Source organism: Eupeodes corollae, chromosome 2 (genome assembly GCF_945859685.1).
Source record: "Eupeodes corollae chromosome 2, idEupCoro1.1, whole genome shotgun sequence".
Lineage (NCBI taxonomy): Eukaryota > Metazoa > Arthropoda > Insecta > Diptera > Syrphidae > Eupeodes > Eupeodes corollae.
Window position 1 is genome coordinate 101,769,178 of NC_079148.1, and position 27,294 is coordinate 101,796,471.

A 27,294-nucleotide genomic window follows, 5' to 3' on the forward strand; every position below is an offset into this window, starting at 1 on the left:
TCCCATAGGAAGTTATTGTAATGGGTCCGATTTGTCAAACTGAAAATTTTGACATTTCTCGACGTTTCAAGGTCCCTAGAGTCAAAATAAAAGATTTTTAGAAAGATGTCTGTGCGTGCGTGTGTATGTTCGTTCGTACGTTCGCGACGTTTTTTTCGTCCTCCATAGCTCGAGAACCAGAAGAGATATCGACTTCAAATAAATTTTGTTATACAGATAATAAGTCAGAAAGATGCAGAAAGGGCTCTCAAGAAAATTGCGTGGATGGTTTTTTTTACCCTAGCAGTTTGAAAAAAGGTGAACATTTTACTTAACCCTAAATATCAGAAACGCTAGAGACTTGAATTAATATAATAAATTGTAATGTGATATCAAAGAAATATATTTCTTGAAAAAAATCCATTTAAAGGTTTTTTTATAAATCAAAAAAACTGATAAAAAAATGTGTCACCTCCAAAATTTTACGACTAAAATATGATTTCATCTCCAAAACAATTTTGTGCAACAAAAAATAATGTTTTTGACATCTGATACAATTTTACGCAAAATCGACTCGACAGTTTTTTATAAAAAATAAAAATCTAAAAAAAAATTTATAAAAGTTGGTAAAAATTGATTTTCGACTCAAATATCTTTTCAAAAATTGTAGCTTTTGGCTTTAAACTACTTTTATCTTTCAAAAAATATTGTTGTCAACATTCAGTAAAATTTTGAAAAAAAATCGAATTGTCAGTTTTTTTACAAAATATTAAAAACCGAAAAAAAAAATTAACAAATGTTGGTAAAAAATGATTTTCGACTCAAATATCTTTTCAAAAATTTGAGATAATAGCTTCTTTTTACTTTTTATTTATAAGAAATATTGTTTTCAACATTAGGACAAATTTTGAGAAAAATCGAATTGAGAGTTTTTTTACAAAAAATAAAGCTCAAAAAAAAAAAAAAAACAATACTAAAACTCTTTAAAAATTTATTTTCGACTCAAATAGCTTTTCAAAAATTAAAAATTATGGCTTCAAACTTATTTTATTTCACATAAAATATTGTTTTCGATACTCAGTAATTTTTATAAAAAAAATCCAACAGTCGGTTTTTTTTTATAAAAAATTAAATCTACAAAAAATAGTACGCAAGTTTGGTAAAAATTGTTACGAGTACATATAGACAAACTTTTAAGCAAGAAAAATTGACAGACGGGATGGGAAGTTATCAGTGTGGGTGGCATCCCAGCCTCTTTTTTTAATTATATCCAGAAGACTCAAGTGCGTTATTGGGGCTCCAGCCCAAATATGAGAGTTATATTTAGTTTTAAACAAATAAAACCTTTGTAAATTATGGCCAGATCAGAATAGGTAAAAAACTTCTTGCAACTTCCAAAAAAACCTAAACACTTAGCAGCATATTTGGCAATGTCAAATATGTGATCACTCTACAACAAGTAGTTTGTGATGCACATACCTAGAAAGTGATAGTTGTTCACAGTCTCCTCGATGCAAGTACCACCCATGTATAGTGGCATTGGGGAGGGTTAAGCTTTTGCGACAGTAGACAGCATTAAATTTCCAAAGCATTAAATTCTACACGGTATAAAAAAGAGGCTGTGGTGCGACCCACCTTGATAACTTTTCATATCGTCTGTCGATTTGTCTTGCTTAAAAGTTTGGAGGTTTTCGTGTTGGGTTAAAAAAGTTGTTACTTGAATTATTCCTAAAAATCTAAAAATTATAAAAAAACATTTTTTATATATATAAGAAATAGTTTACTTTGAAAATCTAGTTTTGTAAATAGATTTTTTGTCAAAAACAAATTTTTACCAATTTTAGTAGCACTTCTTAAATTTGTACAAAGAGAGAATGAAAGAAAATAATTTGAGGGATATCAAGAGCCGAACATCAATTTTTACCAAATTTGCGTACTATTTTTGTAGATTTTTTTTTAAATGAAAAAACGGACTCTTGGAATTTATTGAAAAATAATATTTTCTGTAAAATAATATTTCCTGTTGAAGAAAATATTTTTAATTTTTAAAAGCTATTTGAGTCGTAAGTAAATTTTTACAAAGTTTTAGTATTTGTTTTTAGGTTTTTATTTTTTGTAAAAAAAAAACTGTCAATTAGATTTTTTCAAAATTTTCAAAATGTTGAAAACAATATTTCTTATAAGATAAAATTAGTTGGAAGTAAAATCTCAAATTTTTGAAAAGATATTTGAGTCGAAAATCAATTTTTACCAATTTTTGTTAAAGTTTCTTTTAAGTTCTTATCTAACTGTTAATTCGATTTTTCTCAAAATGTTACTGAATGTTGAAAAGAATATTTTTTTAAAAGATAAAATTAGTCTGAAGCCAATATCTCAAAGTTTTGAAAAGATATTTGAGTCGAAAATCAATTTTTACCAACTTTTATTAATTTTTGGGTTTAGGTTTTTATTTTTTGTCAATTCGATGTGTTTCAAAATTTAACCAGATGTTCAAAACGTTATTTTCGTTGCACAAAATTGTTTTGGAGATAAAATCATTTTGTATTCGTAAATTTTTCCAGGTGACAAATTTTTTTTCAGTTTGTTTGATTTATAAAATAAGACGTTAATTGGATTTTTTCAAAAAATATACTTGTTTGGTATCACGTTACAATATATTATATAAAATTTAATTCAAGTCTCTAGCGTTTTTGGTTCGTAAGATATTTAGGGTTCACCAAAAATGTTCACCTTTTTTTAAGACGGTAGATAAAAAAAAACCCACACACGCGATTTTCTTGGGAGCCCTTTCTGGATCTTTGTTCCTGAAGTCGATATCTCTTCTGGTTCTTGAGCTATGTAAAACGACAAAAACGTTTTGAAAACATCCTTTTTTGGCAGGTACACTCTTAAATTTTAAAATACAGGAAATATTTTTAAATAGAGTTTGATTGTTGATCTAGCAGGTATCTTGTAACTCTATTTACATTGCTATGAAAAGACCAACTTTTTTGTATGATAATTTTGGATGCTTTTGCGTGTCTTCTATAACAAACTAACTTAGCCGATTTCCCCCTTGGGCTTAGTTCGGGTCAGCACATAAGTACATTAATAAATTAAAATTTGTTTTTATTTTTAACTTCCCATAGGAAGTTATTGTAATGGGTCCGATTTGTCAAATTGAAAATTTTGACATTTCTCGACGTTTGAAGGTCCCTAGAGTCGAAATAAAAGATTTTTAGAGAGATGTCTGTGCGTGCGTGTGTACGTACGTTTGTACGTCCGTACGTCTGTACGTCCGTATACATCCGTACGTTCGCGACGTTTTTTTCGTCGTCCATAGCTCAAGAACCAGAAGAGATATCGACTTCAAATAAATTTTGTTATACAGATAATAAAGCAGAAAGATGCAGAAAGGGCTCTCAACAAAATTGCGTGGGTGGTTTTTTTACCATAGCAGTTTGAAAAAAAGGTGAATATTAACCTTAAATATCTTACGAACCAAAAACGCTAGAGATTTGAATTAAATTTTTTATAATATATTGTAACCTGATACCAAACAGGTATAATTATAATTGAATATCGATTCAAATATCTTTTCAAAAACTTGAAATTTAGGCTTCAAGCTTATTTTATTATAAGAAATATTGTTTTCAACATTTTGAAAAATGTTGAGAAAAATCGAATTGACAGTTTTCTTACAAAAAATAAAAACCTAAAAAAAAAATTTATAAAAGTTGATAAAAATTGATTTTCGACTCAAATATCTTTTCAAAACTTTGAGATATTGGCTTTAATTTACTTTTATCTTACAAAAAATCTTGTTGTCAACATTCAGTTAAAGTTTAAAAAAAATCGAATTGACAGTTTTTTTACAAAAAATAAAAACCTAAAAAAAAAAAATTTATAAAAGTTGGTAAAAATTGATTTTCGACGCAAATATCTTTTCAAAACTTTGAGATATTGGCTTTAATTTACTTTTATCTTTCAAAACATCTTGTTGTCAACATTCATTTAAAGTTTGAAAAAAATCGATTTGACAGTTTTTGTACAAACAATTAAAAACCGAAGAAAAAATTAACAAAAGTTCGTAAAAAATTATTTTCGACTCAAATATCTTTTAAAAACTTTGAGATAATAGGATCAAACTAATTTTATCTTATAAGAAATATTGTTTTCAACATTTGATAAAATTTTTAAGAAAATCGAATTGCCAGTTTTTTTACAAAAAATAAAACTCTAAAAAAAAACAATACCTACTAAAACTTGGTAAAAATTTACTTTCGGCTCAAATACCTTCTCAAAAATTAAAAATATTGACTTCAAACTGATTTTATTTCAGAGAAAATATTGTTTTCAATATTCAGTAATTTTTATATAAAAATCCAACAGTCCGTTTTTTTCATACAAAATAAAATCTACAAAAAATAGTGCGCAAATTCGGTAAAAATACATATAGACAAACTTTTAAGCAAGACAAATTGACAGACGGGATGGGAAGTTATCAGTGTGGGTCGCATCCCAGCCTCTTTTTAAATTTTGTATTTAGATTGTCTAAAACATAAAGCTTAAGCTTACCAATTCATGATTCTTGTTTGAACTAAAATAAAATGAACAAAATTGAATATTCTCCATGTAATGCCAATTTGTCGTTGGGAGTAAATGTTTCCATTAATTGTTTTATGGCGTTCAACAAATTGAAAGTTACCACAGACGGTCACATTGGTTGTTTTGGAGATATTAGTAGCTTCAATTAACCCTAAAGGAAAATATTAAATATAAATAACTACGTCAGCATTTTTCTTAAATATTTTTAGAGCTTTCAGAAGATTGGTGTCTTTTCTCAGATTTAAATAGAATAAAACATTATTATCACTTTGAACCCTTTCAAAATTTTATTCAGCTTTTTCGGATAAAGATTTGTTTTGTATTTTCAATTATTATTCCTTTCCTTACTTATTGATCAAACATGATACCTTCATCACAAATATAGTTCCTATACCTTCCAAGACCAAAGTACATATATGCTTACATTTCTTCTATTAGTCTTGTATACTTTGTGGCTTTGAAATGTCCTATCCCGAAAATATACAGCATCTTATACAAAAATATAGGTAAGACGATATTTGTTTTTATTAAAGTTAACTTTCATTCAACTTTTTTCGCAAGGCTCGGCTCGGCGTTCTGCATGTCAAATTGCCACAGAGTCTTTTAAAAAAAGCTTGCATATTTAAGAGTACCAGCAAAGTGTGTTTTTGAGAATGAAAATTAATTATATGAGAGTGAGTATAACAACAAAAAGTGCAATGATGTCGAAAGTAGTTCTCGACTTATGAGCTTTCATTTCTGATGGTTACTTCCACTACAAACAAAATCATATACAAAATGACAATAAAAGTTCGTTAACTGTTTTATAAAAAATAAGGATTTATGTGCATAGATTTAAGAAAATAATTGATTATCAAATTACATACCAAAAAATAGGTACCTAAACAGAATTTTATTTAATATTTCTTAACACTCTAAAAAATGCCCTTATTGTTGAATCAGTTTTACCAAACAGATTACATTATAATAACGTAGTAAAAATTTAAATTGGTAACACCGGTTTATGTCAAATTTGATTTGATAGTTGTCATATGATTTTGTTCTCAATTTTTGGTTGTCATTTTAAAAATCAACATGAACTCTTCTAGATCGAAAGTAAATCTGCATTCTACGTCTAAATATTTACATAAAGTTGAAAATACTTTAAAAATCAAATTAATTTGATGTTTATTAATATGAATTTCTATATTGTTAGACATAAAATTTGACAATTCCCAAAAACCACACAAGCTGTGGTTTTACGAAATAAATGTTACTGTTTTGTTTTACCTTTCAAAAAGGCGACAACACTGATTTCAACTCAATCAGCGCATAGCCTCTAAACAAACAAGACGAAGTTCAAAACCAAATTCCATATCAGCTGCGAAAAGCTAATTAGTTAGTATATTTCAATTTAATTGTTGTTTCTCATCCACGTGGGTTCATATTCTAATACCATAAGTGACTACTTGTATAAATATTTCAGAACGAAGTCTTTGGTTGTGTTTGATGTCAAAAAAAGAAAAATATAAAAATAATCAAGAAATCAATCTGCTTCCCACTCACAAAAACTATGTTCAAGTACATAATATCAACGTGTATGATTTTATTCAAATTATTTTGGCAGCTGTAAGTAGATACTTTCTCGGATTTTATTGGTGAATAAATTAATGATCACAGTGCGCAAGCTTTGAAATTCACATAATTCAGTATGTAGTTTCGTTCTTTTTTCTGTTTTCTTGTGGACTTCAAATGCCATCTTATGGTAGTTCATGGAATGAAAGTGACAGCATGTGACAAATGACAGATTTTATATTTATTAAATTGACTTTAAACTGAACTTATTTAATGATTTTTCTTTTTTAAACTTAATTAACGTAAAGTTTATAGGTCATATTGTGTTTATGTGAAGGTACTTCTCAACGAGAGAGTCTTTATTAAAATGAAAAGTTTTACTTTGTTTTAATGTAACGGAAAAGTGACAGTAGATAGAAATGTGTAAGCTTTTTATTCGCTCAGTAAGAACTCTTAGTTTTTTCTTTAGTATACAGAAAGTATGAGTATTTGTTTATTCTGTTGTGTAGGTTTGGGTATGATTTTCTCTTAAATCGACAGAGATTTTATTTTTAAGAGTTTAATTATTTGTAAAGAATAATGACAATTTACTTAGGCTTTTTTACAAAAAATTTAAATAGTTTATTATCATATTTATTATAATATTATTGTTCTCTTTTCCTATTTTACATTGTTTGTCATCTTTTGAAAAAAAAAACTTTACGTCACTTTTAACATATTAACTAGTTTTAGGAACATGCATTTTACTTTGAAATACATACTTATTTAAATCATAACATGATGATACATATTATGTAGATATTTTGTTTAATCAATACAGATGTACAATAATATTTCATAGTACATAGGCCAATAAAATTTTGACTAAAAATTACTAAACAGTAAAATAGTATGGTTTCAATATTTTAATAGTAAGAAAAACACAGACAGTTACAAAAAATGGTTCCTAAAAGAAAATAAATAAAACATTTAAATATTGATTTGAAACAAAATAAACAAATAGTTAAAGCAACGGCATAGTTACATAGACATTCAGTACTTTTTGTACACAAAATTACACTTTAAAATAGTGCATTTGATTACTTCCATAGGAAGGTATTGTAATCGGTCCGATTTGTCGAATTGAAAATTTTGACATTTATCGGCGTTTTAAGGTCCATTGAGTCTTTATAAAATTTTTTTAGAGAGATGTCTGAACGTGCGTGTGTAGGTACGTTCCTACGTCGGTACAATCGTTCTTCAAACAAATTTTGGTATGCAGATTATAAAGCAGAAAGATGCAGAGAGGAATCTCAGACAAAATTGAGTGGGTGGTTTTTTTACCATAGCAATTTAAAAAAAAGTGAAAATTTTGGTTAACCCAAAATATCTTACGAACCAATAACGCCAGAGACTTAAATTATATTTAAGATTTTATGTTGTTAAGTAACGGGATTTTATAAATAAAAAAAAATCACCTCGAATATTTTACGAACAAAAAATGATAGTTTATTCCTACAACGCAGAATAAAGTTTTTGGGAGAATGTACCATAACTCAGGTGACAAAGTTTAATGACGGATTTGTATAGAACTGTTAAAAATAATCATTTTTTACTATGGAAAGAGGGTCTATCTACCCCCGTTTAGGCGGTAAATGCAGTTTAAAAAAATATGTACGTTAAAAGCAAAATATAATTAATAAATAGTATTAATACTTACTATTAAGTTTTATACATTTTTTTAAAGCCAACACTTTTATCTATTAGCTTGTTTTTAAATCAAGCCAAAACTATGAATATTTTTTGAAAAAAAATTTTTTGAACTCCTAATTTGGACAAACAAAAGTTAAAAGAAGGGTTTAAACTGTAATTTTTCAAAACTGTTAGAATTATCTACTATTGTTTTTTATAATTCATTGCTCTTATATGTTTTTGATCAAAAACTGAAATCTAGATAATTTTATGTCTTCTAGTATTTGAGACAATTTAAAATTACCAACAAAATAATTAATTAAATTATTTTTTTATTGCTTAAGTATTTATGTACGTATTTCTTCTTTTGAAAGTAATAATCGAATATATGTAAATCAAGATAAACTTATTATAAATTAATTTTTCTTGTACCCACCCCAAAACCTTACACCTCGATGTGGCATACACCCTACCCTTATTACTATAAAAAAGAGGCTGGGTTGCGGCCCCCACTGATAACTTCCCATCCCGTCTGTCGATTTGTCTTGCTTAAAAGTTTGTCAAAACTTTACTGAATGTTAACAACAATATTTTTTGAATGATAAAAGTAGTTTAAAGCCAATTTCATCAATTTTTGAAAAGATATTTGAGTCGAAAATCAATTTTTACCAATTTGTATACATTTTTTTTAAGTTTTTTTTTGTAAAAAACTGTCAATTCGATTTTTCTCAAAATGTGTCCTAATGTTGAAAACAATATTTCTTATAAGTTAAAATTAGTTAGAAGCTATTATCTCAAGTTTTTGTAATGATATTTGATTCAAAAATCATTTTTTACCAACGTTTGTTAATTTTTTTTAAGAAAACTGTCAATTCGATTTTTTAAAAATTTTACTAAATGTTGACAACAATATTTTTTGAAAGATAAAAGTAAAATAAGGCCAATATCTCAAGTTTTTGAAAAGATATTTGAGTCGAAAATCAATTTTTACCAACTCTTATTAATTTTTTTTAGGTTTTTATTTTTTGTAAAAAAACTGTCAATTCGATTTTTCTCAAAATTTTTCAGAATACTGAAAACAATATTTATTATAAGATAAAATAAGTTTTAAACCTTAATTTAAAGTTTTTAAAAAGATATTTGAATCGATATTCAATTTTTACCAACTTTGAGTAATGTTTTTTTTTTAGATTTTTATTTTTTACAAAAAAAACTGTCAAGTCGATTTTTCTCGAAATGTTATTAGATGTCAAACACATTATTCTTCGTTGCACAAAATTGTTTTGGAGATGAAATCATATTTTAGTCGTAAAATTTCGGAGGTGAAAAATTTTTTTTTCAGTTTTTTTGATTTATAAAAAAACCGTTAAATCGATTTTTTCAAAAAATATACTTCTTTGATATCACGTTACAATATGTTATATAAAATGTAATTCAAGTCTCTAGCATTTTTGGTTCGTAAGTTATTTAGGGTTAACTAAAATGTTCACCTTTTTTTTTCAAACTGCTATGGCAGAAAAACCACCCACGCAATTTTCTTGAGAGCCCTTTCTGCATCTTTCTGCCTTATTATCTGTGTAACAAAATTTATTTGAAATGGAGATATCTCTTCTGGTTCTTGAACGATGGACGACGAAAAAAACGTCGCGAACGCACAGACATTTTTCTAAAAAACTTTTATTTCGACTCTAGTGACCTTGAAACGTCGAGAAATGTCAAAAATTTCAATTTGACAAATCGGACCCATTACAATAACTTCTTATGGGAAGTTAATAAAACCACTTAAGCAAAAAAATAGTTATTAAATTAAAATAGTAAATGTGGTTATTTTCAATTTTCTCAAACACTAAAAGACATAAAATTATCTAGTTTTCAGTTTTTGATTGCAAAATTAATAAGAGCAACAAATTATTTTAAACAAAAATTATAAACTTATGGTATTGAAAAATAGATTATAGATAGAAATAGTAGTACCCGTGGCATGATGGTTAGTGCGTTGGACTGTCTTGCAAGGGGTCTTGGGTTCAATCCCTGTCTGTGCCACCTTAATTAAAAAAAAAAATAATTTTCGCGGGTACTGCCCCTTGCGAGGAATTGACAAATCCTTCAAGAGTAATTCTTGTCATGAAAAAGTGCTTTCGTTCGGATTCGGCCTAAAATTGTATGTCCCTTCCATTCCTGACAACAGTACTCGCACACAGGAATTGTTGAGAGTTGTAAGTCACTTGGCCCTGGTTCACAACGGACTGTTGCGCCACCCCATTTGATTTTTTTGATTTTTGGTATTGAAAAATTTAAATTTTTTATAACTTTTTTACTCAATTTTGAGTTTAATATTAAATTTGCATAGTCTAGACTCTAGACGTGATTTAAAAATTGGATAATAGAACAGAATGTTGGCTTTAAAAAAACGTATAATACTTAATTGTAAGTATAACCATTATAAAAACTCCGTTATAATATATTGTCGCCTGAGTTATCGTACTCTTTGCCGTTTTTGACATCTGGTAAAATTTTGAAAGGAATCGAATAGACAGTTTTTTTTTTTTACAAAAAATGAAAACCTAAAAGAAAAAACGTTTTTAAAAATAAGTAAAAAACAATTTTCGACTTAAATATCTTTTCAAAAATTGGATTTAAACTAATTTCATCTAATAGAAAAAATAGTTTTGAAAATTCTGTAAAATCGTTATAAAATTTAACAGTCAGTTTTTATCATACAAATTAAAATCTACTAAAAATCTAATGCAAAATTGGTAAAAATTGATGTTCGATTATCGTCAACAAATGAAGGTATTGACTTTAAAGTTAAAAATTAAAACAGAAATCTAATTTAAATTTGTTTACATCAGAAATCAAAACTTTCAAGAAATGCTACTAAAATTGGTAGAAATTGGTTTTTGACTAAAAATCTCGTTTACAAAATTTTTGAAATCAAACTATTTCATCATATGAAAAATATTGTATTTTTAAGAAAAATTCAACTGACAACTTTTTTTAACAAAACACGAAAATCTAATAAGAAATTTTTTTGACTCAATTATTAGGAGAGCAAAGAAAGATATTGACTTCAAATTATTTATCTAACACAAAATATTGTTTTGTTAAGGTTTAAAAACAAATCGACAGAAAGGATGAGAAGTTAACAGTGTGGGTCGCATCCCAGCTTCTTTTATTTAGTATTATTTTGATATGAAAACATTTTTTATAGATTTAAAGAAAAATGAAAAGCGCTCTGAAAATAATTTATAAGCTTGAAAGGTTTTATTTAATTGCTAATGCTAAAAGTGTTACTATTCTTTATTAAGAAATTGATCATTTCTTTTGTTAATTTTGATTTTCGTCTAATAATCGAAAATGTTTAAGTTTTTTTTTTTTTAATAATGTACAACAAGTTAAGCAAACAAATTTGAATGAATGAAATTAAAAGAATTGTCTTAGTTATTTTTTCATTATATATATACTATACAGTCCCTGGCCATATTATAAGACGCACTTTAGATTTTATGAAAAATTTTGATTTCCAGATTTTTTAACCAGGTTTTCGAATATTGTAATGCATTTAAATAATTTTGTATGCAAAATGTAAACTACTTCCTAGAAATAAAGTAAAAGATTTAAAGAATTTTTTTTCAAATCAATATTATAAGTTTTTTGTTGTTGTTATTTTTGTATTTTTTTCAATATTTTGTTGAACCTCATTTTGCATTAATAAGAGGCTCAGTTCTGCGTGGCATACTGTCAATGCATGATTTGACTTTTTCCTGAACGTGAAATACTCTTTCAATAAGTGACCGCATCTTTAGCTACTTCCCTCTTTATCAGCTCCCACACGTTTTCAATTGGGTTCATATCAGGTCTGTTTGCCGGCCAGTTCAACAGGGGGAGGCTTTCTTCCCTCAAATAAGATTTTATGGACCGGGCTGTGTTGCATTGGAACTTCATCTTGCATAAAAATGTAACCATACGTTGAAAATATTGCGAATAATCTAATAATTATAAACATTCTGCAGTGCGTCTAATAATATGGCCAGGGACTGTACATACAATATACATATATATTGTTTTTTTTCAAGAATTTGTGAGAATTTACTTTCAAAAATAAGAACTGTACGAGTAATGCTTCAATTCAAATGCTGACTGTGGAATGAGCACAAGTTTATAAGAATGTTAGCATAGTCTAAAACCATAGAAAATTACCGATTGGTACAAAGGCAAATTTATTATTATTGCTCCGAGTAAATTTATAAAAGTACGTCGAGAGTTAAACCATTACTCAACTTTTTACTATAATGTTTCCCCCATCTTGTAATGGCCATAGCTACAAAATTATAGATTATGTTAAAATCTTGTTTTAAGGACTTCAGTCAAGCTAACTCTATTATAATATAAATGAATTGGGTGGCGCAACTGTCCGTTGAGAACTACGGCCTAGTGACTTACAACACTCAACCAATCTTGTGTGCGAATATAGTTGTCAGGAATGGAAGGAACCTAAAAACGGCTAGTTTGAGAAAGCACTTTTTCATGCCTAGAATTACTATTGAAGATTTTGTCAATTCCTTGCAAGCGGCAGTACCCGTAAAAAAAATCTTTAGATGGCATAGGCAGGGATCGAACCCAAGGCAGTACAACGCATTTTTCTTTCAATTCATTTTTATTCATTTATTCTTAAAACTATTTTAAAGATAGCCAAAAATTCATAAAACTAGCCCAATTAACCATAAGTTACTGGTCCCATACGGACACTCTAAGTTAAACAATAATACTTAATTTTAATGCCCTTCGGCCCTAACATATATTTAACTGCAATTCAATTTTATTTATTTTTGTATTCATTAGAAAATAAAAAAAACTAATATCAATATCCTTTTTTATTTTTACTTAAAAATGTGACGATGTCCCGAAACTGTCAATCTATCCTGTATCAGACCGCATTTATCTAAGAAAAGGAATGCTTCTGGTGGAATGAAGCCGCTCAAGAGTGTACTTTTAAAATACTCGTCGTTTGGATAGAACGCCCCGAAAATTAAATTTTTGGTAGAACACATAGCTCTTGCAATCTGACCTCGAACGAGTTTTATCACGAAATTGTCAATTCTGTTAATTCGAGCCCCGTTGATAGGAAAAGTAATGCACGTAAGAAGAGTTGGCTGTTTGATTTAAGCTGGTACAGTGTCGTCGTAAGCACTGCCGCTCGAACACCCGAAACTTCTCCATCTATGAAGGGGCAACATTGAACGACGCAGGACAACCAATAACGATCATCGGCCGTATGAGAGCCATGTAGTAAATTACCTTCACTCTGAGGTCGAGCTGACTGCTGTTAAACAGACTTTTCGTCAAAGCGAAGGCTCCTCTGGCCCTCGTCAGATCAACATTTACATGCCTGCCGAAATATAAATACTGATCTAATCAGATACCGAGGTATTTCACTACACTTTTGCTTGCTAATCCCTGCCCGGTAAGATCAACGCTGACCATCTTGCCCCAACTCTTGCACGTATCAGTCCAACGCACTATCCACCATGCGATGGGTACTACCATATATAACTCTATTATAAGTAATTACAAAAAATGCGAATGCGCCTGGGCTTACCAAACTAAATCTTGGTTTTGTTTGAAATTTTAAAGTTATTATTTTGAAAATTCCCTTAAAAGGAAATTCGAATTGTAGGGATTACACGTTGGGCATTCATTTTCAAAAAAAAATCAGTGCCGTGAAATAAGACAAACATTCAAAACTTGGTCTTATCATACTTTACAAAAGTAAGGCTAAGACAATTTGTAGTCTGACAAATTGAAATAAGGCTAAACTTTTTTGAGAAATAAGACCAAATTATTTGTATGGTGAAGTATGCCCACACCACCCTTGGGCTCATTACAGGATTTGGGGTAGATGCGAAGTTGAGTGTATGCAAAGTTTCTTTGCATTAATTACAAAATATACTGTTGAACCAATTTGGCTTTATTTCACTTTGTTTAAGTTTAATAACCCCAATTTTGGGAAATTACACTATACAAAAGTGAAATAAGCCCAATTGTTAAAAATTGGCCTTATTTCACGGCAACAAAGAAAATCATGTGTTAGTAGGAACATTACAATTGAATTTTGACCTGTTTGGCCACATTATGTACAGTACCATCAGGCGATATCATGCTGTCATATGCCCACTTATTAAAAGACGATCAAGAACTTTTAATAATATATTGTATTATTCATAGTACATTTTAGAATTTCAGGACATTAGCCTTTTTGCCGTAATATTTGTAAATATACGTATTTGAAATAAAGATAACCTCTTATTCTGTTCCCAGACTACCAGATAAGCTAAATTAATCTAGTTATCTAGATTGATTTATCAGTGAGTACGAATTTATATGTATATACCAAGAATAACTTTTAAAGACACAGTTAAATGACATATGATCTTGTTCGAAGTACTTACCAATTTTCAATTATAAAAGAATACTAAGTTTCAAATCCATAAGAGTTTTGAAAATTCATTTCTTCTAATTAAATTTAGTCATAAAGTTCATAAATTAAAAACAAGCAGAAACTTACTTGCAATTTCATAAAAAAAAAAAAAAAATTAATAACAATTTCTAATCTGTAAATAATTATTATGAACAAAAACGTGACAAATTTAATATAATATTGCACCTAATGACTTTGTTTACTTCCTTCCAGACAAATTGTTTTTTTTTTTTTAACTGCATGAATCTTAATTATGCACACAATGCAATGTTTACAATTTATGGTAGTTATTTATGTATGTATGAATATGGAAAAGCTTCTAAAACATTTTTTTTCTGTCTAAAATTCAGTTTAAGTGGGATTTTTCCTGTCTTTGGCTAATAAAGCTGCTCCAATTCAGTCTTCTGGCGCGATGTTTACATTAAATTTACACTTTTGATTAATGTTATTAGGTTGTTGTGCAAATTTTTAGATGAATTTTCGTTGTAAAGATAAGTTTGGAAATTTTATAATTTGTCATCACTTTTGCAAGTAATAATTATTAATAATTAATTAAAAATGTTCGCTTTAGAAAAAATTGCAATTATTATTTAAAAAAAATAAAATTGGGCACCATGTGGTACCATTTAAGGTAACCATTAAGAGGTTTCATTTTTATATATAAGAATAACTATTCTTTTCAAGAGTGAATCAATGGATGTTAAGTTTATTGCTAAATGTGTCCCACTAAAAACAGCATTTTTTTGAAAAAAACACGATCAAAAAGATTTTCTTGCAAAACGGAGACAAAAGAAACGAAATTTGACGTTTAGGATTAATATTTTCGTAAGTTTATCTGTATAAATGTTCAAACCAAAACGTTCAAACTTCCGATGCTTGTCTATATATCTATATTAGGAACAGTAAAATACCAAACAAAATTACTGACGCCAATTTTCAGTTTGAAAGCTATCGTAATTTTGTGACAATGTCAAGCATCCGCAAAAGTCTATAAGTTTGAAACTTATTATGCTAACTTTATATGATTGATATTTTTCAGATATGTAAAAAAATAAGTTTCTTATTTTCATTTAAACTCCCACCCCACTGTTTCCTTTTATATATGTATTGAATATTGGTATATTCAATAAAACAACATTACAAATTTACGATGCATATTCCTTATCGTCATTTAGTACATTTTATTTCAATCCCCTCGTGTGATTTTTTTTTTGTTCAATGTTTATAATTTTTTTTTACATTTCATTGCCTAACTGATAAGAAGTCCCACATAGTCTGGTCTGAGATTCTTATCAGTAGACCTCAATTCAATATAAATTGAAGAAATTTTAATGACTCGGGTTTAATTAAATTCAGTCGCTAGTAAGTGAAACAACCAACAAAACAACGATAAAGGTGAAACAATTTTACTCATTCAATCCTATAAAATCAAAAGCATTTTTGTGAATAAAGAACTTTGAACATTTTTTTTTCATTAAATATTAATTAAATAAACGGACTTTTATGGTGAATTTTGATAAAACTTACATCAAAATTACTTTACACAGATCCCAAGTGAAAAAAAATTAAAGTGTAATTTTTAAAAGTTATTTGTATCTATTTTATTGGACTATGTTTTCAAAGACTATCATGTTCTAAGAATGGTAAGTCTTCTTAGTTATTTATTTGACAAAAAAAATATTATTTCAATGAATAAAAAAGTCATATTTAGTGAAGTGGTTAACTACCGGTGATTAAATCAAAAGATAAAACTTACAATCTTTTAAAACAAAGACCTTGTTTCCAAACAGACTTTTGTTATCAATTATTAACTCATAAAATCTCAATCTTTATTGTTGTTTTCTTAAAAAATAAACTATCCATTTTGGCATTGACGTGAAGGAAAAAAAATTGTTTTTTTCAATTAAAAGTTCGCTGAACTGAACCCAATTCAAAGTGATTTCTATGAAATTTAGCATAGAAAGAAAAAATAAAATAAAAACTCAAGAGAATTAACGAGATATGTACAGAGTTCAGAGTCCTGTTTACAATTTATAAAATATAATAACACAACAAGTAAAAATTACTCATAGGCTGAATTTTCCAGTTTTATTTGATATGAACCGATTTGCATCGGTATTGAATCGGTTTACGTAAAATCATACACAGATCGAGTGCAATATGGTTTGAATGCATATGTATGTGATATCTCGTTGTCAACTGTCAAGAAACACTTTGTTGTTATGATTTATGACACAATATTAATGTGGATGAGATTTGTGAATTTCTGCTGTATGAGTGCTTTAAAATCAAAACAGCTTAGGTCTTCCAAGCCCCCAGGAAAAGCCCTTATTTTTCTACTTTTTTGACATATCGTAATCGATAATATAATGTGATATAAGTGGAATGTAATCACCTCCTTATCATTCGATTAAAACTATTGAGTTTACAAATATTATCGCAAAATTATAGACAGCCTATTTTAAGGGTCTTAAGCATCTTGCACATGAGCTTCGAACTATGGATGTTCGCATATTTTGATTTGTCTTTCACATGAGCTTTATTTCTATTCGGAGACAGCGACGAATTGTCAATTTATAATTATACTTTTCAACAAACAAAACAAGAGTGGTATAAATTTGAGGTTAAGTTAAGCGCGAACAATTAATTCAGTGTGGATGGTATGTGGAACGCAAGTAGAGTTTGACAGTTCGTAGCAACAACACTGCAATTCGTTACTATAAAATTGTTTTTACAAAATTTTCTTGACTTTGAGAACAAAATGCAAATTTTATTATCCTGAAATATGTAAGTGTCAAAGTCAATTGGTTGTTTATAATTTAAATGTGTTTTTGTTTGAAATTGAATTTTTGAAAAAGCACGTTTGTTCGTCGTTCGCCCTCATGTGCAAGGCCCTTTAGTGTGTCACTTTTTAACTTAAATAAAGTTGTCTAACTTTTCCTGAACTATGAACAATATTTAATGTACTTACATTAAGCACTAAAACCATTGCATTAAGAAACAGTTGTTGAACGCACCTTAAACAATGGCAGTTAGTTCGAAAAATTAAGGTAACAAACTTTCAGTACAAAATTTAGCTGTCAATTGTCATTTAATGTATTGTTGTTCTTCTTGTGAAGCGAAATGGTTTTCCAAGAATTTTCCGCCGCATAATAACTGTTTGTCTACGTCTTATTAACGTCCCATAGGAAGTTATTGTAATGGGTCCGATTTCTCAAATTGAAAATTTTGACATTAGCGACTTCAAATAAATTTTGTTACACAGATAATAAGGCAGAAAGATGCAGAAAGGGCTCTCAAGAAAATAACGTTGGTGGTTTTTTTTACCATAGCAGTTTGAAAAAAGGTGAAAATTTATATAACGTGATTTCAAAGAAGTATATTTTTTGAAAAAATTCTTCTAACGGTTTTTTTATAAATCAAAAAAACTGAAAAAAAAATTGTCACCTCCAAAATTTGACGACTAAAATATGATTTCATCTCCAAAACTATTTTTCGCAACTAAGAATAATGTTTTTGACATCTGATAAAATTTTGAGCAAAATAGAATTGATGGTTTTTTTTATAAAAAATAAAAATCTAAAAAAACATAACTTAAAGTTGGTAAAAATTGAATATCGACTCAAATATCTTTCCAAAAACTTGAAATGTAGGCTTCAAACTTATTTTATCTTATAATAAAATATTGTTTTCAACATTCTGAAAAATGTTGAGAAAAATCGAATTGAAAATTTTTTTACAAAAAATAAAAACCTAAAAAATAAATTAAAAAAAGTTAGTAAAAATTGATTTTCGACTCAAATATCTTTTTTAAAACTTTGAAGTATTAGCTTTATTTTACTTTTATCTTTCAAAAAATATTGTTGTCAACATTCAGTAAAATTTTGAAAAAAATGGAATCGACAGTTTTTTTACAAAAAATTAAAAACCGAAAAAAATTAACATAAGTTGGTAAAAAATGATTTTCGACTCGAATATCTTTTCAAAAATTTGAGATAATAGCTTGCTACTAATTTTTACTTATAAAAACATTTTTTTCAACATTATGACAAATTTTAAAAATAATCGAATTGACAGCTTTTTTTTACAAAAAATAAAACCTAAATAAAATGTATAATAGTTGGTAAAAATTGATTTTCGACTCAAATATCTTTCCAAACTTTGAAATATTGGCTTCAAACTTATTTTATTTCACAGAAGATATTGTTTTCGATATTCAGTAATTTTTATATAAAAATCAAACAGTCCGTTTTTTCATAAAAAATAAAATCTAGACAGACTTTTAAGCAAGACAAATCGACAGACGGGATGGGAAGTTATCAGTGTGGGTCGCGCATCCCAACCTCTTTTTTGATTTGTTACGCTCATTGAAATTTTTCATAAAAAAAGTTTTTTTTTGAGATTTAAAAATTAATTTTTAAAGTTGTTATAGTTTTATTGTTTGTTTCTCAATAATCTTTTAAAAATGTTGATTAACGAAGTGTTTTAGAATACCCTTCTTGTTATTTAATAAGTTTAACGTTTGTGAAGACCTCGGTGTTTAACCTTCGATACTTAGAAATGGGATACTTCGTTCCTTTGATATATTGTGGAGAATGGCTTCAGCAACAGTAACTTTTTTTTTGCAGTATCCAGCTCAACTCCTAATTGATCTAAGAGTGGCCTTAACTTTGATTTCAACTGCCCATTTAGACATTTGACTCTGCTCCTTGTTGAAGTATGACTGTTATTGTATCTTTCTTCTTTCTGATTGCATGGATTTCTTATTGGGGTAAGCAATATAACAATACACCCTAATGAACATTTTTGATCGCTTCTAGTTTTTTCTTGAGAAGGCAATGGTTCCGAATATGAGACTCATGTAGGGAACCGCATTATCTTGCGACAATAGATATCAATAATTTTGCAGCTCGCGTCGGTCAAGATCGGGACGTTTAGCAAATATAGGGCTTGAAAATGTGGTGAATAGTAATTTCCTTGTTGAAATATCATTTAGTAAAGTTGCTCATAGTTTCTTTTTCTATTGATATAATGACCAACCACAGCAGGTTCCACTGTTCTAGTTGGCCGCTTTATTTTAACATGGGTACAATCTTTAGCTACTATTACCTTGAGGAATTTTGCAATTTTGTAAAAGTGTTGTTTGGCTTCGTCAAATTCTTCAGTTGATGAGGGGAAAATTATAAAATTAGATAGTAACGAAGTAATGCTTTTTGAAATATGTGCAATAATCTTTCCTACAGTTAAATGTCCTATTCCATGCAAGGCGATATTATAATAATGTTTCTGCTTAGAGAGTATCTTTTCCTTAATTACAATTTTGCCTTAGCAACATCACTTTGAATCACGAGCACTTGTAGTGATTTAGGAAAGAAAGTCCACGATTTGTTGAAGGTTTCGCTCCATGATTTCGACCAAGAAATCTATGAACTATGAGTTTATCATTTCTATATCTTGAAAAAAAATCTTCATCGTCCAGGAATAGAAAGTGCAAGGTTAGTTGTAGGGTTTAACTCCATCTATGTTTCTGACCGAAAACCGAACTATGGCCTTATCAACTCTAAATCTTAAAAAAAATCTTTATAGTCCTGCTCTGTAAAATTTTCACTTCGTGTTTTGTATACTTAGGCTTCCAAAAAAGCTTAAAATCTTCAAAAAGTTGAAAATCTTCATCTCCAAAAACATGTTGTGAAATGAATTTTTGAGGAATATGACAGTGCAAAACTTAAAATATAAAATTGGGTTTCGATAGTTATAAATTTTAATCAAGTGTTTAAATATAAAGATGGTTTAAAATGGTCTATAATTTACCTAGTATTGCACTTAAATTGTTGAATGTCAAGTTAACTCCACTGCACTCCACTTGCGCCATTGCCTTTAATCTGCTTTATGAAATTTTGAAAAGTGAACTAGACCATTTATATGTACAAACATTGCGCTGAATGCTTTCAATGTCGAATATCTTTTTAAAGCCTAGTATGCAGCTGAAGTGAAACGAATTCTTTCGGCGGTCTTCAAGTGCAGAGCAAAATGAAAACGAAAACCACAGCGGAAAAATATTTGTGGAGAGTTCTGTCAGCTGTCAAAAACAATTGACAAGTTCTGACAGTCAGCTGCTGGTAAACAAAAGTGGAAAAGAATTCTATTTATTAACATTTTGTTGAGCAGTAAGTACATAGTTTTTTTTCATTTCTGCAGCTATAATATTACTTCAGTGGCTCACAACGGCTGAATTAATTTTTTTTTTTTTTAATTTTATTTTAAATTTTAAATTAAATATAAATCAAAGTCAAAACACCGAAAGTCAAGAGTAAACAATTTTTTTTCAATAAAAACATTAAACGTCAAAATTTCGCAAGCAATTAATATGCCGGGCAATTAAATTGAGACCGAAAAGAGTGGGGAATTGTACTAAGAAATCTAGTACAGCTATCCACTAAAATGACACATTTCGTTTATCAGCAGAGTTACTGAAAAACGAAAAGCACAGCGTTTTTCGTTTCGCATCAGCAGCGTACTAGGCTTAAGTATTAAACGTCAAAGTAAATAGCTAACAAGTTTCCTAAGGTGTAAACGCAATAAAGGTTTTGTATTTACAACTTTAAATCGGAAAAATGTTATAAACAAATATGTATGTAATGTTGTTATAAATTATCTTGAAAACCCAGTTCTCTTATTTTCACCACTAAAAGCAATAATTGTAATTTTTTTGACATTCATAACACTGAACAAATTGTTTCTCATTGAAATCCATCAGGAAAATGTTTTCTGTTGGAAATTAGTCATTGGAAATATATGGAATTGAAACAAGAATGAGTCATTGAAACAATTTACTCATTGAAATCAATCGTAAAATGTTTATTGACAGAAATCTGTCGCTGGAATTGCGTGAAATTGGAACACAAATCAGTGGAATAATTTGTTATCACCTGTACAGGAAAATAAATTTCCGTCCAAAAAGTAGAAAAATAATTTTTTAGAGAAAAATAAATGTGCAACTACACTTTTTTTCACAAACAAAACTCTTTGTGTGATTTCCGATCGATCAGTATATAAGTTTCATTTCTTATCAAAGGGAAACACCATCAAATATCGAATAAATATGTTTCCGGATCGATTCCAATGATAACTATAACTGGCCCTAAAAAGAAATAAAAAAGTATATTTTTTATCAAGAAATGATTGTGCAATTTCATTTTTTCACAAAATTTTTAATAGATAACTTCATTATTTCTATCTATCTATTCTGATCAAACACAGAAACACAATTAAATTTGTTCGCCGGAATATTGTGTTCGAAAATCTGAATTCAGTAAAAACTGTCTTTATCTCATTCTAGTATAACCAAAGGATAACAACAACTGTCAATTTCGCATTCAAATTGAAATGTAAATATTTTGGTATGTTCGATTATACCTTTTAACAACTGTCAAATTCTATCCAATTTGGTTCAAAGTTCTGAACACACAAATTATCTCTAAGAATATGTCGATATCATCTGGCATACTAGATTTGTTAAAACACATAATTAGCAATGAACTTGTTATTATTTTTTTCTGGCAAGTTGCCCCATTATGCCGACAGAGCATCCGCATTTGGTTCTTAAATCAAACACAATGTCAAGTTTAAATGTGTTCTTCTAATTGTTGGTTATGTCAGAATAGAATTAAAGAATAATATGAAGAATTAGTTTTAACAACTAACTTAGTCATAATTGTACTGTTTTGTCCCAGCACTTACAGACGGCCGCCGCTGCCTTCTTTTGTTTATGTCTACAAACATTTATGTTCAATTAAAAACGAAACACACAACAAGCTATAAATCAGCTGAGCTTACGAGTAAGTACAAAAGAGACAAGACAAGAACTATTATTAGTTTCAATGACAGATTGGTGGCAGGCATTTTGCCAACTGACATTTTGCCGGACAAATAGCTGTACATGAAGTATAGGTGGATAAGGTATACTGATTCTATCGCCATTTTTGTTTCGTTTCTTTTTACATCGGAAGTGAATATGAACTGTTTGTTTTTATTTTTTGTTCTGTTCGTATAGTATACTTAACGGATTATGGATTTCAGAATCAAAATAGAATTCACAAAAATAATTACGTTTTATTGAGTGAAGAATACTAAAATAAACGCGATCACATAAATAAGTAGTCGGTCGTGATCGTGACTCGTAAGAGTAGATAATATTTATTTTGTACTTTTTTGCATTCTTTTTTCTTTATTGTTTAATTCGATTTTAACGCTTCAACTGACTATTAGTTTTAATTAACTGTATATTATTTTTATCATTTATATTCCAAGTGTTGTTCAATAATTTTTATTGCATCTTTTTTTTTTAATTAATTTTATTATAAGTTCAATGACAATGGACAGACAACTACGAAGTGTTTCTCGTAGCTTCGGTGCGCCCGAGGCGTACGCGTAGTTAGTTTTTATAGTCGCGTCATTCAGTATTGTGCGTGTGGTTTATAATTTATTGCAATGCAATACATATTGCAATTGTAATAGTTACTACTTTATTTTATTGGGCTACCTTTTAGACTTGTTTGTTTCAATTCATTTTTTCATATCAGCGCCCACAATGTCTGCCTTTGTTGCTAATTATAAACATTTATTATTGTTTAATGACTTTTGCAGGAAGAAGATAAAAAAATACTTAATGTGAGTTTGATGTCATTTAAGTTAAAAAGAGATAATTTTTGGTAGATAAACTTTCTCAATATTTACCTACGAAGAATTTTTAAAAGTCAGATCAAATTCTTATCTGACATCAGAACCTAAAATTTGATTTTTGACGTTTAGTTGACATTTTCGTTGAGTTTATCCATTGATACCTGTTTTTCATAATTTAAATCTATCGACTATAATTTCTTAAATGCAGTTCTAAGGGTACTTTTCTAATACAACAAAACTTAATAATGATAGCTCCGATCTTTTGCATAGCTTTGTAGTTTCTAACTTGATCGCATTTATTAACTATTTCAATAAATAGTTCAACAAACAATTCTCCACCTCAGGTTTATTATTCCACTCACCAAAATCTTACATTTTACGAGTATACAAGACTTCTTAACTTCCTTTTTATTTAAAACAAACATACATAAATATCAAAAAGAAGAATTTAATATATATTTTACTTCCATGTTAATTAACATTCAATATAAGTATAATATTAACTTTTTAAACAGAATGGTTTATTTGAAACCATGCCTCCCTAAGACATGTTTGGAATAATTTAATTGTTATGCGAGTGCGGAAAAAATGTGATTAAAATCGGAAATCGTTGTACACGTTCCAAAAATATATACCTTTATAAATCATTTATTCATTATTATAGCATTTGGTACTAACACAAATCTTAAACATGTTTGGAGAATATTTTATTTAAAATTCCACCATTTTTAGAAAAAAAAAAACATTTAATTCCATCACAGAAAATTCAAACCTTAAAAATATCTGAACGCACTTTTTTTTACTGAACACACTCAAGAAGTCAGTTTACAAATTATGATCTCTGGGATTATAGGGTATTCCAGAAGTGAATATGGATAGCTTTCCAATTATTCCAGACCACTTTTAAATTCAATATTTTTGAGAGTCGTGTTTTTGTGGTTTAACTGAAATGTTCATTAAACAGATTATGTTTGTCGTATAACCTATAAAGCTGTTTGTTAAATCTCAAAAGATACAAGAAAAAAAAGAAAATGCAATGTCGCTTTAATTGAGAAAATGTCTTAATTTTTTGCAACTGTCAAAATCTTTGGTTATTTTTATTTTTCGCGATTGGACAACTTGAGATGGAAACTTGTATAGATCTTATAAATTTTATAAAGTAATATAAAATAAAATAAAAATAACTGAAATAACTGAAACAGATGTCAAAGTAAGCCACACGACTGAAACTGCAGATTATAGAGCATTTTTATTGTAACGATAACCCACGGGTCACATGAGAGAGTAATTTAAGCTGTAGCGATTAATTGATACACTTTCAACTAAATTTTTCAACCAGCTGTTTAACTTCCTAGATATTTTTTGGTGACAATTTAAACGCTTTTAGAGTGGCTGCGTTCTCTATGTTTTGGATAGGGTATCTTGGATCGGTGGATTTTTAGATACCTTGTTGAACGAGTTGGATAACTGTATTGAGATAGCTGTCAAAAAATAAAAATTACTTTCAGCTGTTCACGAAAAGGAGGAAAACATTAAAGTTTCGAAGTCAAAATTGTTGTAAGATAAAACATTTAATGGATAATTCAATAGATTCGTCGGACGATGATGAATTGCTAGGTGCGTAACATTTTAATACATAAGTCAATTTTGAAGTTTAAAAAAATAGATCATAATTACCTTATAAAATTTGGAGTCAAATAGCCTCTTCATCGTCTATTATGTACAGAACATCCTCAAATACAACTTCACCTTACATTTTGTATCTTTTTCTTTACCAATTAATACAAAAAGCTGAAATCCAATTTCAAGTTTCTTGCAATTCAACCATGTGTTGAATCAGCTGTTCTGTCAGTTACCCACATACCCCAGAAATTCTTAGATACCTTTGGATTCTCGTTTTGACATCTCAGCTGTTTTTGATCAGCTGTTATTTTACACGTAAAACACTAACAAAAAGGTATCCGTATACCCTATCTGTCTGAGATTGAACGCAGCCAGTAATGAGTGATTTGACAGAATATATCAAATAAATGTCATTGAGCGGTCTTTTAGAAGGCTTTTGAGCGATCAATCCCTCGAACTCGACGTTGAATTAAAAAATGGTGTAAAATAAAACATTACGAGGTCTGTTTGACAACTTTTCATTACAACGTGCGTTGATAACACTATCTAAAAAAAAACATCTATTTTTGTTCTGTTTATATTGGGTACCTAGTGTAAAAATACTCTTATATTAAGCATTTCCTAATATGTGACTAGAGACGGCCTTGTAGCCTTAACCTTACTTTATTATCAGACTTTTTCTAAAACACATTTCACTTCAGTCTATGAATTAATTATATCTATTTTTCATTAAAGCAATAAAGTCTTGAATTCTCAAAACCCTGAACTTGAAAAAAAAAACGTTACTAATTAAAAGCATAATTTACAATAAGACTAAGTATTATTATAATTTATTAGTGCACTAGAAGCTGTAGTACATATAATTATAAATTATCAAGCATTAGGTACAATTACGTTTCAACGACTAGTTCAAAATCTCTATTTGTAAATACATAATGTAGGTGCGCTTGAAACACTTTAACAAAAATGAGTTTCTCGGGAATTTCTCATCAAAATTAAATCATCACATTTCGCAAAACGTAATTAACAATTATTTTACAATCAACTTACCAAACTAGAGTGAAGCACTTGCAATGGTTTAAAAAAAGATCTTAAAAAAAGAAACAATAAATCTTAAGTATTCGTTTTGTCTATAAAAAAGGTGGGCGTTTAGAAAGTTTGCGATTAGTTTAATTTTGTTTACACAATTCATTTTGAAATCAAAAACATAACAGATGTATAGATTTGTATAGTAGTTTTCATAATGAATGAAGCATCATCGATTTGATATTGAAGATTTTTAATTGATAAAATATTTATAATTGAATTAATGACTTTCCCCAATAGAAAAACAACCCTTAGTTATGGATTTATTATGAGCAAAGAGCAAATATTTTTAATCGAAGCTCAATCCAATATCTACATAATGTAGTTGATATTAGCTTTACACTTCTAAGTCACGTTGGGAAAAATAGTAAACAGAATTGTTTGTAGATAACCAAGTAAAAATATTGCCATATTAAAATCGAATTGAAAACCACATTTGCTAAATATTTTTCCATTATAGTTATTTTTTTTTTCAATTTGAAAATTTTAACTAAGAAGAGGTTCTTAGAACTGCTAATTACAAGTTGTTCATGTTAAATCTAAAAGTGTTTTCCTCAGCTTTTCAATTCAATTCGTGTGGTTAAACAGTTTAATCTGAACTTAGATTCAATTAACAAAATTATACCTGTACTATCAATAAAAAACGATCATTTAATAAATTAACTAAGTTATATCATTACATTAGATAATTTAAATATTATTATATTAAATTTTAATATAGTTAGTAGAAAGATGAAAATGTCCAGTTAATAAATACAACAGATTCATGGCCGAAAATACATTGTCTGTTAGATCATAAATGATTGGGAAGCTTATGTTTCTAGGATTTTGGAGAATTTTCTGTGTCAGATTTGTAGTGCAGGACATTGAAATACAAATAGATATGAATTTTTTCCAAAGATTGTTTACACCAAAAACTTTTAATTTTTATAAACAATTTTGTTTATATTTTTGAAAACACAGAAATATTTGAGATCTTAGAGATATTAACTCACCCAGGTTAATTGGAATCCACACGAACTGTGTTTTAGAGTGATTAATTGGTAACACTTGTTTAGAGTTTTGGCACTTAAAACGAGATATTTGTACAAACAATTTTGTTTGGAATTTTCTGAGATATAAGAAATATTGACTTTCCAAAATTTAATAGAACTCGACACGAACAGTGTTTTTAGTTAAAAAATTTTAAAGTTCAGTAAAGGTTTTAATTTTTGAAACTATGTATACATTGAAAAATATTATGTTAATTGAAATCCAGCCATATTTCTAGAAGAAATTTGACACTGGATGGACTAAAACACAAGCCAGTGGAAAGTTGGGCAATTATTAATGCCAATTTTTTAAAAACAAAACATAATTGTGACAAATCATTGTATTAATTTAACAGAAAAAAGTTCTGCTGGCAATTGTCATGCCAGAGATCTTGGGTTGAATCGCTGCCTTTGAGATGTAAAGTTTTTGGCACGGGTACTTCCTCTTGCGAGGAATTGATAAATCCACCATAAGTAATTCCTGCTATGAAAAGTGCTTCTGCAAAGAAGTCGTTTAGAATTAAAACTGTAGTTCCCCTCCATTCCTGGCAATGTTACACGAACACAGGAATGGTGAAAGTTGTATGTCAATATGCCCTGGTT

General features: G+C 28.6%; 1 protein-coding gene across 3 annotated transcripts in view; it reads left to right on the forward strand.

Moving 5' to 3' along the window:
* The first annotated feature begins 5,992 nt into the window (after positions 1 to 5,992).
* Positions 5,993 to 27,294, forward strand: part of LOC129946143 (nocturnin) — a 68,602-nt gene continuing 47,300 nt past the window's right edge. The window contains exon 1 of one of the 3 annotated variants that reach the window (XM_056056212.1): positions 5,993 to 6,174. In XM_056056212.1, the coding sequence (XP_055912187.1) occupies positions 6,119 to 6,174 (56 nt within the window). In that variant the 5' untranslated portion in view covers positions 5,993 to 6,118. Of the gene's footprint in view, positions 6,175 to 15,631; positions 15,913 to 22,573; positions 22,940 to 27,294 lie in introns of those variants that run through there. The other 2 variants (XM_056056210.1, XM_056056211.1) reach the window with 2 other exon arrangements.